Raw genomic sequence first — 18,198 nt, 5'->3', positions numbered from 1 at the left:
AACATGCATTCTTGCACAGGTAGTAAAGGCCATTTATGAAGACCCCTTCACCAATCATCTTCATGGTGAGAACATCCTGAAACATCACTTTATTTGGTGAGAAAATAGCACGGCAGTTTAGGGTGTTGGTGATCTTTCCAATTGACAAAAGTTGAAAAGGAAAGGTTGGTACATAGAGGGCAGTGGAAGGTGTTTTTTGAGAGAGTAAGTTTATTTCTCCTTTTCCCAAAATTAAGACATTTTTTCCATTTGCAACAGACACATGTGAGGGGCTTGAAAATTTTTAAAATGATGTAAATTTGTAACTTTGTTTGTCATATGATCTGTGGCGCCTGAATCAATTATCCAACAATCAGTTTCAGTACTAGTTAATAGGGCAGTAGTAAAGGCTTTGAGTATACCTGATGCTTCTCCCTTTGGAACTTTCTCATTTCCAGCAAGAAATCCAGCAAATTGTCCCAACATAGCTGTGTGACTACCCTCTTCATTGCCTTGACCATGTGAGCCTCCTCCGTGCCCCTTACTTTGTAGGTAAGCTGCAAATTCATTGATCAATGACAATGGATTGGCAGTGAACTCCATGGATCCTTGTGAGATAGTAGGAGCTTGAGCATTAGCAAGTTTTGCCTTGAAATGAGGTTGAAATTGTTGTGAGGACCTTGGTATCATCCTTCCATCTTTGCTGAACTTAGGCTTGAGTTCAGGATGAAGTTCCCAACACTTGTCTTCCTCATGACCAACACCATTGCAATATTTGCATTTTAGATGTGTGTTTCTTCCCTTGTATACCTTGGCTTCTGAGTTCTTGTAATTTGATGCATATGCCCGAGTCTCTGTTAATCTAGGATTGTGATCAACATTCATAACCTTCTTCCTTGCTTCTTCTCGTTGGATAGTTGCACAAACATTGTTGAAGGTAGGCAGATCTTGACTCATCAAGATGTGACTCCTTAGGTCCTCGTACTCAGAGCTCAGACTCCCTAACAGCTGATAAATTTTGTCTTCCTCAGCTCTTTTTAGGAGAATGGTAGGATCTGTGGTATGAGGGAGATATACATCCAACTCATTCCACATGGCTTTGAGACTCCCAAGGTGTTGAACAAATGCTTTCCCTTCTTGTTGAGCACTGGCAATGTCCTTCTTTAATTGGAAGACCCGTGCATAGTTGTTTTGATTTCCATACATATCCTGCAAAGCTTTCCAAAGATCATGGGCGGAATTGGAGTAGCTAAAAATTTCAGCAACATGTTTCTCCATGGTGTTGAGCAGCAAGGACATGACAAGTTGATCTTTGCAGAGCCATGCATTGTATGTAGAGGAAGAACGATCTGGAGCTTCCACGCTTCCATTTACAAACCCTAACTTCCCTTTGCCTCCGAGAGCTAGTGAAACAGCTCGGGACCAAGGAAGATAATTGAACTCGTTCAAGAGAACTGAACATAAACGTTGATTGGTGTTAACCTCAACGTCTGAGGAGTTTGGAGAGAGATTGTGCCGGGTTTCCTTATCATGGTTGACAGGACTTTCTTCAGTCATGGCTTAGACTTTGAAAGAAAGAAAAAATCGCAGCAGCAAGAATTGTAGAAACAGGTTACAAATGAACCTGCTCTGATACCATATAGAAATTATAGCTTTAATTTGTGATGTATATTTCATGAATTGCAATGTACAATGGTTCGGGTATATATAAGGAAGAAGACTAAGAAAAACAAAAAAACATTCCCCTTAAAACAAGGAATAAAACATTCCTTAAAACATGGAATAAAACATTCCTTAAAACATTCCTTAAAACAAGGAATAAAACATTCCTTAAAACATGGAACTCATTATTTTCAACACTTCTCGATTATCATAGACAGAACGCATCCCTGTAGGAAAACTAAAATCAAGTGTGCTCTCATGTTTGCTCTTCGTATTATAAAGATAATATTGTGGGAGGTCATCATATCCTGGTACAAAAATATTCAACGTAATATTAGTATCCCCTTTTTCATCAAAACCCAATAAGATTTGGAGAACCTTATACTCGTTTGTAAATGGACTGAACCGAATGTGATATGTCGGGCATATCTTGCGGTCGATTTTTCATGGGGCAGTTGGATAGACTCTTCAGTGGACCAATTAGATATGGTAACAGGGTCATCACCATAGGATCCAATAACCAGTAAGCCACCCAAACTTCTTACCCCGAAGTAATGATATTTCGGTTCAATATAAATGGTGGAAAGGCGGGTGACGGGTGTTAGATTCCCTTCTTGGTTTAGTTGGGAGGAGAAGAAACGTCTCCCCTTCCGTAAAAGGAAGTTAGTAGTACCCTTGCTGCACTGAAAGCTGCGGTAAGCGGTGACAAAGGAATGGTGGCGGATGAGAGAGGACCATGACTTGCAAACACGCCTGCACTGCTTTACTAAGAACTTGGGAGGTAGCCTTGGGAGTACATGCGTGAATATGATCTCACTTGGAAGCTCTGGTGTTGGATGATTTTCAACTTCCATGTCCCTAACCCCATATTTCTTTTCCCTTCCTGTATTAAGTATTGTTGAGCTACATCAAAAAGCTATACGTATACACGTATATAACGCACGGCAACTATATCATATTTTAGACTTACCAATTCACTGCTCTGGAATTTTCAGACCGGCCTCCATACATATCTAGGACCGACGGATTCCCGGCTCTGGAATTTTCTGAACGGCCTCCAACCTCGACGGTCTCGACCCATCAATAAACTTTAAAAGTCAGACCATAATAATCAGTGGCAAAACAAGAAATCAAGAGTTTATTTGTTATGATGCGTTCACTAATGTTTCCCTAGTATTATTGTATTAATAATAAAACAGAAGAAGCATGGGCTTACCCATTGATTTCATTTGGGTTTTTGTAGTTAGAGCAGCTCAAGCCCACCTCTTTTTGTCCGCCCCCCCCCCCCCCCAAAAAAAAAGCAGCTTCAGCCCATTGAAAAAAGTCGAGCAAAACGTGGGCCCAAGCCTGCTGAATGAAGCAGTCATGCAATTTGCGCCCAATCTAACGCTTGAGTGTGATCTGACGTCGTGCTGATGTTAGCATAATGCTGGTTATGTGCAAAAAAAGTTTCCATCACGCACGTGCATCAAACAATTTTGCATCAAGCACGTTCAATGCACGTGCGTGATGCCACGTCAAGAGACAAAGAAGCCTAGTGGGGCTCACGCTGCAAGTTATCGAACACGTGGCAAAATCTAGATCGTTGAATTAAAAGTGACCGTTATGCCCACGTGGCACAATCTGTTACACTAAATTGAATAATTTAACGTTTATACTAATTTAGTTAGTTAAAATTAAAAAATACAGAAAAATTTTAAATGTAATTTTTAGATGTTGACACGTGGCTTAACGAGATTAATTAAAATTTTGATTAGAAAATAAAAATATAAATAGAAAAATGGGAAATAATTAAATATATTCTATAAATACCTAACCTTACTCTTCTGAAGAAAAAAAATTGTAATTTTGAATAATGATGCATGTCGTGATGAAATTGATTTTAAATTCTATTCGAAATTAAACATAATATTATATTTTAATTTTAAAATTAACTTTTAACGCTAATTGCTCGAGCAATTCAATACAAAGCAAAAATACATTCGAACAATTACAACTCATCAAGATAATAATTGTATATTGCCCAATTGCCCAGACAATTATTACCCTATGCAGTGAAAGTGCTCTTAAAAGCTTAAAGGGTATGTCCCAACTCCCAAGCCTTGTCATACATTCATTCCCGGTATTATTGAGGAAAATACTCAGGCTATTATAAAAACAAGAACACAAACATTGCATAGGTTTAAAAGAAATTTAGCCACTCTTTTATCGTCTGAATTTTCTATTACGATACCGAGTGAACAAGCTTGTTTCACGTAACTCAATTAAAGTTTTACACACGTTAAGCTTAAAAATCTGCTGTAGATGATGAGATGTGAGAGAAGAGTTGAGAAACATTTAATTTAAAGGTGAAACCTTAACTTTCCGAAGTTATTCATATTACCACATACAAAGACGGATGATTTTTTTTTATTAACAGCTAGTTGGTGCAGGTTGAAAATCTAAATCTCCTCCCTTCTCCTTCCTTCTTGTCCTCTCATTTTTTTTCTTTATCTTTCTCTCGCTATAAAGAAGTCAATACAAAATGTTAATAAAGTTAGTCGTAAGCGTTAAAATAAGAAAAGACTGAAAATAAGGAAAAATGAGAAAGGAGGGAATCCGGATCGAGACCGATAACTTGTAGCATGGTAGTTCTAGATTTTACCCAGCAGACCAAAATCCAAAAGCAATAGACAAAGAGAAGTTTTACCTGCAAATATTCACTTTAAAATCCTAATATTCTAAATATTTAATCGAGGCAAGCAGAAAACCAACAGTAGCAGCTAACAGTGGGAAACAGAAGCAAACGGACCCGATGCCTTTGAATTAACTACATTTTATAATCAACTGCCAAGTCCGGTCCTTCCGCTGACACAAGCAGTAATAATCCTGAAAAGCTTCTTCCCCCTACTTATAACTATACATGCGTACATCCAAAAGTGCTTATTAGCTTAAGTGCTTTCACGATCGAGCTCTGACTCTGACCAGAGCATAAAGGAGTAAGGACAAGGGAGCCGTTGCTATTCACAAGAGGGAAGGAGAAGAACGTTGAAGAAATTGGTTGGAGCTCAGAGAGGAAGGAGAAAAGCACAAGCAGAAGCTGTTTGAGAGAAGAAGGAAAGAGAGCAAATGGGAAGTGGGTTCTTCCGGCTTGTCATTGCCACTTCAGTGCTGCTTACACTTTTGGGTTTGTTTTTCTTTCTGGGTTCTTCTTATTTATCTCTGTCGTTTTTGCTTACTTTCTCTTTTCATGGGCAATGTTGATGATGGTGTTTGAAGTGCTTTCAAGTGGGATTTCTTTGTTCAAGAAGTGATTTTTCTTATTTGGCTTATTACTTATTTGGATCTTTGTTTTCACCAAGTGCTTTTAGAGAAATTCACACACATTATGCACACAAAAAAAGGAAAATGTTGAATGTCGGTGCGGTTTCTTGCAAGTTACTATTTTTGCTGCATTATTGCTCATTATGGGATCTTTTTCTCATGTTTACCTTTTTTTTCAATATGGTGTGTGAAATTCTAAGAATTTAGGAGCTTAAAGTATTCAAGCTTCCATATTTTTTTAAAGAAGAGGAGTCCCTTTGTCTTCGTTTCTTAGATTAGATTAAAATATCGCTCAAATTATGATAAAAATTTTATTTAAATTTTATTTTGGTCAGCTAGGTATATTTAGTTAAGGAGAGATGCTAAGGAGGCTGTCAAAAGTGAAACTTTCTATAGATTCTCAGTTTTTGGCACAACGTTTTATAATATTAGCACGAGAATTGACGTTAAACTATGAGGTGTCAGGCATGGAGAGTCCCACTTTAAGAGTCTCTAGCATTTCTCTTTGTTAAGTATTTATTAAGGTTACCTAATATACTTGTTTTGAAGTTGGAACCTTATTTATATAGATCTTAAAGGGGCAATGCCAAATTAATGAATTTCTTTTTTAAGGTCCTCTACCATCTCTGCATCTTTAACCTTTTTTTTCCATGTGGGTGGGATTTTGGGATATCCATTTGGACAGAGAATGCAATAATTGAGCTTTTGGGGACCCTATCTTGGCTTGGCCATATACAATATGATATGGTCAAGTGGAAAGTATTCAAATTTGAAATTTCAGCAGTTGGAAGGGTTCATTGCTGATGCCGCAATTGTTCTTGAGAGGAACCGATTATTCCGAATAATTAATGGATTTTGACATTGTTTAACTATCACTAGGAATTTGTTACGGGACTTGGTAATAGGGTTTCGGGTTTAATGGTAGACCTTGGCTGGAAGACCACTATCCGTTGATGGTCATACGATCTTTTCAGTAGGTGTTTGTGTGTTTGAGTTACCGGACATTTTTGAATTGAATGAGTTTCATTTGTTTGAATCTTGTTGATCTTTGTGACAGATGTTTGCCGAGGAAGTACCATTGGAATTTGCTACGGTAGAAATGCTGATGATCTTCCGACGCCTGACAAAGCAGCGCAGCTTGTGCAGCTCCATAACATTAAATATGTTAGGATTTACGACTCCAACATACAAGTTCTCAAGGCCTTTGCAAACACTGGCGTTGAACTTATGATTGGGGTTCCAAATTCAGATTTGTTGGCGTTTTCACAGTTCCAATCCAATGTAGACACTTGGCTCAAGAACAGCATCCTGCCTTACTACCCAGGGACGAAGATCACATACATAACGGTTGGAGCTGAAGTTACTGAGAGTTCCAGTAATTTCTCTGCCCAAGTAATGCCAGCCATGAGAAATGTCCTCACAGCCTTAAAAAAAGTTGGTCTGTCTAAGAAGATCAAATTATCAAGCACACATTCCCTCGGTGTTCTGTCCCGATCATTTCCTCCCTCAGCAGGGGCTTTTAATAGCAGCCATGCGTCTTTCCTGAAACCGCTGTTGGAATTCCTCGCTGAAAACCAGTCACCCTTCATGGTTGATATTTATCCATACTATGCTTACAGAGATTCTCCAAGCAATGTCACTTTGGATTACGCTCTATTTGATGCATCGTCAGAAGTTATTGATCCAAACACTGGTTTGATATACACTAACATGCTCGATGCTCAGATTGACGCTATATATTACGCGCTGATGGCCCTGAATTTCAAAACAATCAAAGTTATGGTCACTGAGACGGGCTGGCCTTCAAAAGGATCGCCTAAAGAGACAGCTGCAACTCCTGATAATGCACAAACTTACAATACCAATTTGATTCGCCATGTCATTAACAACACTGGCACTCCTGCAAAGCCCGGAGAGAGGCTGGATGTGTACATCTTCTCTTTGTTCAACGAAAATAGGAAGCCAGGGTTGGAATCTGAGAGGAACTGGGGGCTATTTTACCCAGACCAGACTAGCGTCTACAACCTGGATTTCACTGGAAAAAGTTCGGTGGATATGATTACAGAGACTAATGTTACCAGTTCAAATGGAACGACACCGACATGGTGCATTGCTTCGAGTAAGGCTTCTGAACTCGACTTACAGAATGCCTTGGATTGGGCTTGTGGTCCTGGGAATGTGGACTGTAGAGCTATTCAGCCTAGCCAGCCTTGTTTCGAGCCAGATAATACCGTTTCTCATGCGTCGTACGCATTCAACAGTTATTACCAGCAAAATGGGGCCACTGATATTGCTTGCAGTTTCGGAGGAACAGGGTTCAAGGTCGATAAGAACCCAAGTATGTATTCACGGATCCAAACTCCGCTCTTAAATTGAATTTCTTTTACAACTCTCGCTGAAAACTAACTAATTTCCTCTGTTTGTGCAGGCTATGACAACTGCATCTATATGACTACTGGGTAAGTTTTATATATACGAAACCCTACGGATTCTGTTTGTTAATGTTGCACTCCATATTTACCTAGCTTTTCTTGTTTTGCAACTTTTGTACAGGAGCAACAAAACCGTGCCAAGTAATACGACTGCAATATCTTCTACTTCTTCCTCTTCCACAATGAGCGGAGTTCCGGTGTGGATTTGTAGTTGCTTTCTGGTGACTTTCATGTCGTTTCTTTCCCCGGATACCAGATAATGGCGATTCTTGTATTCCGGTGATTAGTGTGACGCAGGGAGCGGCGTTGGTTTGAAAGTTTTTGCCCCATTTTCAAGGGGAATGTAATTGCTGAACATCAAACTGCTCCCCAAGTTTTGTATGATAGTGCTTCGTCTTCTGAAGATGCGATCACGTGAATTACATATTTTTGCACACAAGAGGTTTAAGTTTGAACTAAAGATGTTGCATCTTATGTTGAAACTTCACGCCTCAATTGGAGAGGACGAATCGATGTAGCTACGATGAACATCTGCAATATGTCGAGGCAATACTGAAGTTTATGAATCGATTAAAGTTCAGCAAGAGGAATTAAAATACACTTCCAAGCATTACAATCGTAACTGTGCCTGTAACTTCGGCCGCCATCACCTCAACGGAAGCCGGAATGTCACATACGTAGATTTCATCGACCCGACGCCCCGATGCTAACACGGCTTCCCCTGAGTCAAGGGTGCCACACACACAGATTTCATCGACTCGATACTAACACGGCTTCCCCTGAATTCAACGGTGTTACACCGGGATCATATCTTGTAAACAAAGAACCGTTCACTGAAAACCGGAGAAAAACCATGATAAAAATAGAATTTCTATAAATTCATGCAAATTAATTTGGCACATCCATTTACTGAAATCCATTGGGCAAGCACCTCACTTGAAAATCATACAATACAAATCATCAAAGAAGTACAAAGACAATAATACAAGACCAATAATCATCAGTTCTCAAGCACCAAACTTTGTTTCCAAACGAGGTTCCAATGCTAGCAACACAGGTAGTTCTTCTCACTGCAACAAAACAATTCCAGCAGACGGGTTAGGATGTGCAGATGAAAACTTCTATAGAAATCGAGAGGATTTCCCTAAGTAAAAGCATAAGAGCTTGCGTAAACTAGGATACACCGTGATCGTATCCCAAGCCAAACAAACAAGAGCATTTTTGCTCACTACTCTTACGCTGTGCGCATCACCACCACATTAAGTGTTGTTGGATAAGTTTAAATTTTGAGATTTGTGTAACAAATAGAGTAAATCACACTCATCCAATGGGGATTAATGTGGTGTAATGTTCACCGTTTCTTAAGGACGGCGAGCAAAAATGCACTCCTGGTCAAGCACTGAATCTGCATGTATTATAACTTTTCCACATGAAAGTGCTTCGTTGGCTTGTAGCGACATCATAGTTGTATGTAAGTTTCTCTCAAGTAAAGGAGCGAACAACATACCAAGGTATTTAGAGACCCTGCTCAACAAGATAATCGCCAAGCCTTTCGACAACCATGTTGCATTGGCCAGGAGTCATCGGCTCGTCATAAATCCCGATCAGCAAAGCCATAGTGCTCTTCTTGACAGTAACACCACCAGGGCCCTGAAATTAAAGTGACCAAACCCAGATAAAAAACCATGAAAACAAGAAACTAAAGGGAAATACGCACAATTGGAACCCGTTACAAATGAAATGGAAACTAATCTGCGAGTATTTCCCAAAACCAAAATGCATAGGCATGAATCCTAATTTTGATTAAAAGTCATGTAACCGGTTCTATATGCGAGTATTTCCCGAAACCAAAATGCATAGGCATGAATCATGCATGTGGGTTGTAAGTATTGGAACGAATGAATCAAATTAAGCGATGAAAATTACCTTCTTTCCTCGAATCACAACTCCTGGTTCACCCTGGATGACCATGTATTTGGTCCCTCCAAGATACAGCCCGGTCGGAGCAAGTGAACCCGGTTCATTGAAGTCATTCATAATGCCAGTCACCTCCTCAGGCTTCAACTAATTATCCCAAACAAAAACAACCAAAACACTAATCAATCAATAATTAAGCACAAATCTTTATAAAATTATAACATCCAACGATTCGATCAGATGAAAACCCAAATCACAGATCGCAGAAATGGATTTGTTTACTGAATCAAACTCTGACTTGCCCACCAAAATCTAAGATTTAAGCAAGATGGGATCATAAAAATTGAAAATTTGAAGTGTTATTGTGAGAAGAGAGTGAGAAAAAACGATGGGTACCTGAGGGAAGGTGGCACTCTGGGCCCAGACGCTGCCGTCGTGGCCGATGATGGCGGCGGCGGAGAGGTGGTTGCCTTCGATTTCGCACATCAGATGGTCGTCGACGTACGTTTGCCACGACATCTTGTTTCTGTTTTTTTATGAGGTTTTTCGTAGGTTTGTGTGTGTCTGGTGGGATTTGCTGCTGAATCGGAGGTTTTGGGGTGTCTGCGGAGGAAATTCAGCTCTCGTTTCAAGCCTCTGTCTTCTATACTCAACAGCCAGCGTTCAAACAACGCACGCTGTTTTTAAATATGTTATTTTTATTTTTGTTTTTTGTCTGAAGGGTGAATCAATTTAATTCAGAATTTTTTTACCATTTTTTGGTCGGATACCATTTTTTTCTTATAAAAAAAAAAAAAAAAAGGATGTATCAAGTGATTTTTCCCCTAAAAAAAACATATAGTTAGGAGATATTATGTGTTCAATATATTTATATGGTTGGAATTTGTGTGATTACTAGAACTCGTTTGGATGCTTTTAGAGAGTTAAAAATACTTCTTAAAGAGTAAAAACACTTTCATTTTATAAATAGTTGTTTGTCAAACATTTTAAAAGTATTTTGGGGTAAGAAGCGAAGTACTTTGAATATTTTTTTAACAAGCACCGTTTTCTCTTAGAAGTGTTTCCAAAGGGAAAAATGGGAAGCACTTGGCCTGATTAATGAAATTTTTTATATGCCTAAACTACTACTATTTGTTAATTTCGGAAGTCCAAAGTATCTCTGACTTTCACAAAGACTCAAAACTGCCTTTAGACTCTCTATCACTCTCTTGGGGTTGGCATTTGACCACTCATAGATTTCAATGGTTGGATTGAGATCCACTCTTAATCTCTGTGTCCAGAGTCTGCGAACTGAGAGATTCGAACCACTTAATTTAACCATACTGCCCCAATTAATCCACTACACTAATCCACCTCACAACAACTCAAAAACTTAAACGATCTGAATCTCTTTCTCCCTTTATTCCGCGAACTCCCAACACATAAATCCAAAGTGAATCTCATTCATCAACGACCACCCTCTTCCACCTCTTAGATCTCTCCGTGTCGACCTAGATCAGATTCTTTTTCTTAACCCTAACAGTTAACTTAGATTTCTGTCCTATCACTTTCCCAAAGAAGTCCTTTTTCTTTTTTTTGATTTGGAGATATTCTCTATGATACGTGAGGACATGCAGTAACTTACAATTCTGAGGTCCTTCTCATTTCTTTTTAAAAAATGGCAATCCACGATGGTAGATTTTCCCCACCATTAAAACAAAAAAGATGACAAGTATTCCCTTGCCAGCAAAACCATTAATCAAACACCAAAATGGGAGGATGTATTATTTGAAGATCAATGGTTGCCAACTAGCAATGTGGCTTACAAGTGCATCAATGATTAAGAAAGAACTTTCATGCAATCGAAATGTCACATCTACGATATCTTAAGTCTATTATGCATTGTCGTATGAAAAAGTTAACATATATCTCATTAACTAAAATACCTTTAAATTGATAATTCTGTTGTTGATAAGTTTCCCTCATCCCATGGACACGTCCTTCTTTATATGCAAGTAGTTGTTTGATTCATTATTGTACTAAACGTGTAGAGAGCACATTCTCATAATTTTCATGAGAAAAAAAAAAAAAAAAAAAAAAACCAAATCACATACTCACAACCAGCTATGCAAATATGTGCTGGCAAGCTTTTGCCAGGCGTAGAGATTCTTTAAGAAAAACTACAAGAAATTAACGAAAATAGGGAGGGAATAAAAGGATACAAAAAAATATAGAGTTTATGCAATTTGAACAATTTCAAACACCAAACAACTGCTTTTAGTCCTTGTCACATGGTTATTGTCTGCACCAACTTCACCACCAGTTTTTAGGGTTTTGGATGAAGGAGATGCAGACTGGGAACCAAAACCCCGAAACAAAAATAATAGAAACATAAAAATAAAATCCAAAATTGAAATACTAGGAGATGATGAACATGGTATAATATTAATTAGCCTACAGGCCCTGATCAACGAGGTAATCGCCCAACCTCTCAACCACCATGTTGCACTGCCCTGGAGTCACTGGTTCTTCGTAGATTCCGAATACTAGAGCTTGCCCAGTTTTCTTTATGGTGATTCCTCCAGAGCCCTGCGAAACCAAAGTAGGAAGAATATCTTAGTCTAAAACTTGTGCATTGAATACCTGTAGTCCGACTATATATGGAACGGACAAAAGAACAAATTGTTGATATGAAATCGATAATGCGTCAATATCATTGAGCTAACAAAACGTAATGACATGTTATTAATACATTATCGACATTATGAAAGCTCGTACCTTCTTGCCACGAATGACAGCGCCAGGCTCTCCCTGGATTACCATGTACTTTGTGCCTCCAAGGTGCAAGCCAGTTGGAGCAAGGTGACCCGGTTCCTCGAAATCCTTGTTGATACCAGTCATCTCCTCTGGCTTAAACTGCAAGTAAAGATTGATATATAATGTTCCCTAAGTAAATCCACAAGCACATGCATTTCTGTGTGAAAGAGATCAACCACAGATTCACAATGCTGCATGCAAACAGCTACATTGAACACAAACCAACATACAATAAAGACGGAAATATAAGTATATTATGGTGTCAAACTGTGAACTCGTAGTATTAATCACGACGATTTATGGATGAATGTGTGTTTCGATTCCCAATATGCCAATATAACCATATATTGTTTGGTAACATATTTCTCTAAGAAATCACTATCCTATGATATTTTGAATATATGGATCAGATGAAGTAAATCATGTAGTACAATTATATTGAACACCAAATACATACAACGAAGACGATGGTAATATACTATGTTGTCAGATTGTGGACAGGAATATTAACCATGACGATTGAAGCTTCAAGATCGTCTCTGTGTACAGTGTGACGATACAACCAAGTATTATCCGAAACACAAGTCCGAAAAGAAAGCACAAAGGAAAGCATGCAAATGGTGAAAGGTGGAGCGGGGTAGGGTTGGACCTGAGGGAAGGAAGAGCTCTTGGCCCAGACACTTCCATCAAGACCGACGATGGCAGCGGCGGTGAGATGCTGTCCCTGGCCGTCAATGTCACACATCAAGTGGTCGTCCACGTAGGTCTGCCACGACATTTTCGATTACCTCGATCTTGTAATGCAAGAGTCTGTCTTCTGTGTTGCTTGTGGTGCTATTCTTTGTTGTTATACAGGTAGCTGTGAGGATTGTTTTCTGAAGGACGAAGTGATTTGTTTGTTTGGTGGAGTTATTAATGTTGTGGTTTGGTTACTCCATTGGGGTTAGTTTGAGGAAGCAAATTATAAGCAGAGGGAGGAGAGAGAAATGTGGGGGGAGAGAAACATGGATCTCATCTGATGGCTCACCTCCCTTCTCTCTATCCTTCATATTCATGCTGCCACGTGTCGCTTTGTCCTTGGTCTTTGCTCCACTTTGACCATTTTCCCTCTGTTTCTGTTCGAGAAATATTGCTGTTTATCCCAAATCTCATTTCTCTCCAAATCCATCCATCATACTCTTACCTGAAATTGCCAACAGAAATGCCTATTCCCTTTTCTTTTTCTCTCAAATCTCCAAACTATCCAAAAAAAATCGTATAACCAAGACCTACAAGCTGTTTAATGATGTAGTCCAATTTTGGAATAGACGTCTGCTCTTTAATCCGTCATTATGATATAAAAAACACGTAATTATCATTGTAAGCCAATGGAATGTATGGATATACTATTAATGCATTCTCGACAATATCCTGTCTATTTTGTAATGAAGAAAAGAACGTCTTGCACCAAGAATTTCTAATTCAAGTTGACAATTTGATTATCATACATCATCTGTTGGATCAATTGGTAACAAAATTTTGAGCTATCGTATTTAAATTCAAACATATGGTGCACCAAGAACGAAAAATTGGTAAAAAAATTTCTCTGCATCATTGGCATTCATAGTAACTTACACAACTTCACGAGTTCAACAAACTATGAAAACGTATCCTCAATGGGGAAGGAATTTTTTTCTACATTTGCAACAATTATGGCACTATGATTAAATTGCTTCCTTTCTGCTTGTTAGTTTCGGCCTCCAAAAAAGTGAGAAAGTTGAAATGATCGGAAAAATCTCATCACCTTTGCAGATCACAATCACTCACGAAGTCGATAAGACCTCCCTCTGAAAGCCACACCAGCAGCAGCTGGGGGAGGTGGTTGGGTTCTGCTAGTTGGTGGAGGAGCTCCTATCCTCCATCTTGCAACTATTTTACGTCTGTTCAGTAACAGTTAAGGAAATCTTTATGGACAAACTACCTTCAAGTGAGTACGATTAATTGACGAGTGATAAATCAATTAGTACCATGTAGCGCTAAAGTATGGCAATGCCCAGTAAAGCGTGACAGCTATACTGCAAAAAGAGGACGATTATGATACGTAGAACATGGATGAGCTACATTTATTTAGGTATGCAAATGTGGTGATCCAAATACGAAACTAAAACTTGAGTGCAATGAGCTACAAGTAGAATGCAGTAGGCAAGCACAGAAGAAACTAAAGTTCAAACAGATGATATGTGAAGGAGAATGAATAGCAATATGATAGCTTCGATTTTGCACGAATTACTTTGCAACTTTAAAAAAATAAATAAATGAATCGAGTAAGGATACACCCATCTCGGAGTTTGTAATATGTTCTTTCCACCTGCCAATGGATGCAACACAGTCAAGAAGTAAAACAGATGTCCGGCAATGATTCCCAGCAGATCTGGCATAATTGGGGAACCAAAGATGACGTCCAAGGCAAGCATTGCCCAGGGAAGATAAAACGCCTGCAATCACAATATACAGAAATTGCATTCACCAGACATTATGAATAAGTAGATGCAGATAAATTACAAAACAGAAGCACCCAAGAGAAACTTTGAATGTATACCAATGTCCGTACCTTAAGTTGCACGAGACCATATATGTTGACGTTGGCATTTGGAAATTCTCTACTCCAGACATAAACAAGCATGAACACGAGAGATATTCCCAAGAAAGGAGAATAAAATATCGGGATAGCAGATAAAACCTAAAATTTCAAGACGAGAGTAAAGATGAAAACGGGAAATATGATTGGAGTACAATTCACTGACAATAAGATCCTATCAAGCTACACTATATGAGACATAATCAAAAGCGCAACAACTTCCTTAAGTTAAAAAATTTCAATAGTATATTTCCCTGTGAAACAAAAGGCTGCAATAGTAGATTGACACTGAACAGGAAGATAAAAAGGATACATGATGAAGAGTAAAAACGAAGTAAAATCGGCCTTTTGAGTTATAAAAAAAAAAAAAATCAATTCCCCTTTAATTTCTAGACAGCTTATGTGACTGTAAGTTAGCCTAGACACCACAGCAAAACAGACTTGACCTTTCTGAAGAAACAGACTAAAAAGCAAAAGTATGATGATGACAACTCACGCACCAATAATGTCGTGGCTCCAAATATCATCATCCATAAGAAATCTGCTGTTCGTCGATCAAATGGTCCCTTTTCAAGTTGAACTCCATATCTTGCTCTGTGCAATAATTAACATTTTTGTATTAGTGCATGAATAATCATGTTCATTATTCAAATATCAGTTGATCCATTAGTTGAAGAAGTACAAATCTGTCTCCGACTAGATAACATGCTGCATTAAAGGGAAAGTTGTATGCTTTCAAAAGGAGAAGTATCACTAGATATCCTATATAACTATTACTTCCAGAAGTATAGACTCACAAAGATCTATTTTCAGTTCATCTGACTAGGTATACTACAGAACTATTACTTACATCATCAGAAGGCGGATTCCAAAGTTGACGGAGAAGTTTCCAAGGAAAAAGAAGTTTGTAAACAACCTCCAAACCTACAAAGAATGGTGAAGGTCAAAATCCCCAATTGATATCTTCACAACTAAGCACAAATCTTATATTATCTGATGGGATACATACCTGGAAATGTGAGAATACTAGTTTATGCACTAATGCAATACTTTCCCAATCATAAAGCCCCAATTGAAAGGTTGTCGTTGCAATTACACAGAGGGTACCATAAGCCTTGCTTATGGGTGGGAGTGACTGATACCATCTGAAACAAGCAAATAATATATGGTTGTAACTTGCAATCGGAGCAACTGTATCTTCAGGGAAAACAATAAGATGCACAAGATAGCTGGATGATCGTACTCAATCATCGTGGACAAGAGCAGAGCCATTATGAAGATAAAATCATATACAATATATTAATCAAACCCTATATTGTCATCAATCCAATAAACCGCTCGTTGCTATGCTAACTTCATCTGGAAGTTATACACCCACAACAATGCCTAACTCAGCTAATCTGTCCAATCCACAATCACAAAAACCCGATTTCTTGGGGCAGCAACTCAAAGTCCTCAGGGCCATGAAACCAATGCAAACACTCTAAAACATTTAATATAACCAACACCAGCATCTCAAGAACTCCCATTTAAGAATTGGGTTTATCATCTTTTCTCCAAAAAAAAAAAAGGGTTTATCATGTTGTACACAACACAGTTGAATTCAAGTTTAGGATTCAAATTGCTGCTAAAACATAGCTAAACAAAAACACCATCAAATGCAACCTAGTAAAATTTAACAGCACCAAAATCAAAACCCAATATATAAATTCAAGTATAATGGCAGAAATAATTTATAATAATAATCTATGAATCTGAGAACGAAATAGAGAGAAGAAAGAAGAGGGTATTAGTATTACTCGGCAGGAGAAGACATGGGTGAACCAGAATTGAAGAAAGCTAATTTGAGCGGTGACCCAGTTGAGATCTCTGTCCAGTTCCTAATTGCTCGGTTCGATCTAATAACTTCGATTTGAAGGCAAGGGAAGAAGAGGGTTGCTCATACAAAAACGACCACCCAGAACCGGAAGCTTCTCCAAGTCTATCGCTTTCGTACACGTTTTTTAATACTCACACGTGCGAACTGCTTGCAATTGGGTTGTTAATTGGGCTGAGCATGTGCTTGTTGGGTTGAGCCCTATGAATTGAAGTTGGGCTAGGAATTGACCCAAAAGTTATCAGTTGGCTATGGGGTATCTGGGCCACTGAGCCTACAGGTCACTGACCCAAAAGTTAGGAGTTCAATATGGGATTAAATTTTCTTTTGTATATGGGAATTGTTATTAGCACTCCAAAAATCTCATTCTACATTTCAAATTTTTATATTTGGAAATAAAAATACACTTGTGAGAAGTGTAGAATGAGATTTTTGGAGTGCCAATAACACTTCCCTTATATATATGATAAGATTTAGTGGCAGATTCAAAAAAAAATTCCTTGGTGGAGAGATGTATCTTGGTCTGGAGTTCTTGCCTAAATTTATTTCTGTGTTGGTAAGTGGATCTTATCAATTGTGAGGTCAGGGTGATTAAGGAAGTTGAGATGAAGAAATTTAGTTAAAGTGGGTGAATTTTGGTGAAATGGGGTTGAAATGGAAGAGAGAGGCTAAATATGGCCACTAGTTTTGGGTAGAAAAGGATAAATGTGAAGAGGGTTAAGCTCCATTATAAAATCAATTGATAATATAGAGAATAGTTCAACGTCTTATAAGTTCTTGCAAAGTATCTTTTTTCATTGATGTGGAACTCTTTTACCTTCACATCCTCATATGCTCCTCACGTGTGATCAATTTTCAAGCAAACACGTGGACAATCCAAATTGGGTGACGTAGAGTACGTATGGCCACTGGGCATCACACGTGAGCCAACTTGCTCTGATATCATAAAGAAAGTTGGGCTTTACTATAAAACCAATTGGCAATATAAATAGTAGTCTAACCTCTTATAAATTTTTGTAAGGTTTCTCTTTTTACCCATATGAAACTCTTTTACCCTCACATCCGCGTAATATGCAGCCCCACACCAACTTTCCTCTCCCAACTACTGGGTGGGCAAATGCAGTCTGGTGCGGAGATTTTTCACAGTTTGGGTGTACAGCTGACCACCCTTGTCATTGAGCGAGTCTACCCTTGCGCATCTTCATGCATTTGCGTAGGACTACACTATTGTACTCTTTGATGTGTGGTGAATTTCAAGCTTAGCACGTAGACAATACAATTGGGTGATGTGGGGCACGTGTGGGCATCAGACTTCACACATAGACCAACTTGGTCTGATACCATGAATAAAGTTGTGTTTCACCATAAAATTAAAGGAAAACTAATGAAAATGATTTGAAAACTTTGAATTTTAACGATAGAGACAAAATAAAGGGTAAAATGAATAATATTATAATTGACTTTTAATGTAAAAATGTGATTTTTCATTAAAATAAATAGTACCATGAGTTTTTCGTTAAAACTCTTTAAAATCCATTAATAATATAAATAGTAATTCAAGTACTTATAAATACATACAAAGTACTTTTTTTTTCCCAATGTGATCTCGAAATCCA

At 38.3% G+C, this 18,198-nt stretch overlaps 4 protein-coding genes across 5 annotated transcripts; 1 reads left to right on the top strand and 3 right to left on the bottom strand.

Moving 5' to 3' along the window:
- Window positions 1-4,504: 4,504 nt before the first annotated feature.
- Window positions 4,505-7,779, top strand: LOC125469656 (glucan endo-1,3-beta-glucosidase 13-like). The gene is made up of 4 exons (XM_048567283.1): window positions 4,505-4,807; window positions 6,002-7,282; window positions 7,373-7,403; window positions 7,498-7,779. Exons 1-4 carry the CDS (start codon window positions 4,750-4,752, stop codon window positions 7,634-7,636), a joined length of 1,509 nt encoding a protein of 502 aa, XP_048423240.1. The 5' UTR covers window positions 4,505-4,749; the 3' UTR covers window positions 7,637-7,779.
- A 451-nt stretch (window positions 7,780-8,230) lies between these two features.
- On the bottom strand, window positions 8,231-9,892 carry LOC125469657 (profilin-2). Of its 2 annotated transcripts, none has more exons than XM_048567284.1 (4): window positions 9,690-9,892; window positions 9,303-9,440; window positions 8,884-9,026; window positions 8,231-8,446 (listed from the first exon to the last, which is right to left on the bottom strand). In XM_048567284.1, exons 1-3 carry the CDS (start codon window positions 9,810-9,812, stop codon window positions 8,892-8,894), a joined length of 396 nt encoding a protein of 131 aa, XP_048423241.1. In that variant the 5' UTR covers window positions 9,813-9,892; the 3' UTR covers window positions 8,231-8,446; window positions 8,884-8,891. The 2 variants fall into 2 exon arrangements, with proteins under 2 accessions (XP_048423241.1, XP_048423242.1); XM_048567285.1 differs by having other exon boundaries at window positions 8,413-8,781.
- An 840-nt stretch (window positions 9,893-10,732) lies between these two features.
- Window positions 10,733-13,531, bottom strand: LOC125469579 (profilin-2). Its single transcript, XM_048567013.1, has 3 exons — window positions 12,739-13,531; window positions 12,051-12,188; window positions 10,733-11,861 (listed from the first exon to the last, which is right to left on the bottom strand). The coding sequence occupies exons 1-3, from the start codon at window positions 12,865-12,867 to the stop codon at window positions 11,727-11,729; spliced, it is 402 nt and encodes a 133-aa protein (XP_048422970.1). The 5' UTR covers window positions 12,868-13,531; the 3' UTR covers window positions 10,733-11,726.
- A 126-nt stretch (window positions 13,532-13,657) lies between these two features.
- On the bottom strand, window positions 13,658-16,671 carry LOC103943923 (derlin-1). Its single transcript, XM_048567012.1, has 7 exons — window positions 16,506-16,671; window positions 15,716-15,851; window positions 15,557-15,630; window positions 15,207-15,300; window positions 14,680-14,808; window positions 14,403-14,563; window positions 13,658-14,008 (listed from the first exon to the last, which is right to left on the bottom strand). The coding sequence occupies exons 1-7, from the start codon at window positions 16,520-16,522 to the stop codon at window positions 13,888-13,890; spliced, it is 732 nt and encodes a 243-aa protein (XP_048422969.1). The 5' UTR covers window positions 16,523-16,671; the 3' UTR covers window positions 13,658-13,887.
- Between the last annotated feature and the right edge of the window lie 1,527 nt (window positions 16,672-18,198).

This window comes from the organism of the source record quoted next, unplaced genomic scaffold (assembly GCF_019419815.1).
Source record: "Pyrus x bretschneideri cultivar Hongxiangsu unplaced genomic scaffold, Pyrus_bretschneideri_v1 Contig44, whole genome shotgun sequence".
NCBI lineage: Eukaryota > Viridiplantae > Streptophyta > Magnoliopsida > Rosales > Rosaceae > Pyrus > Pyrus x bretschneideri.
The sequence above is the reverse complement of the archived record's forward strand: the minus strand, read 5'-3'. Positions and strand labels throughout refer to the sequence as shown.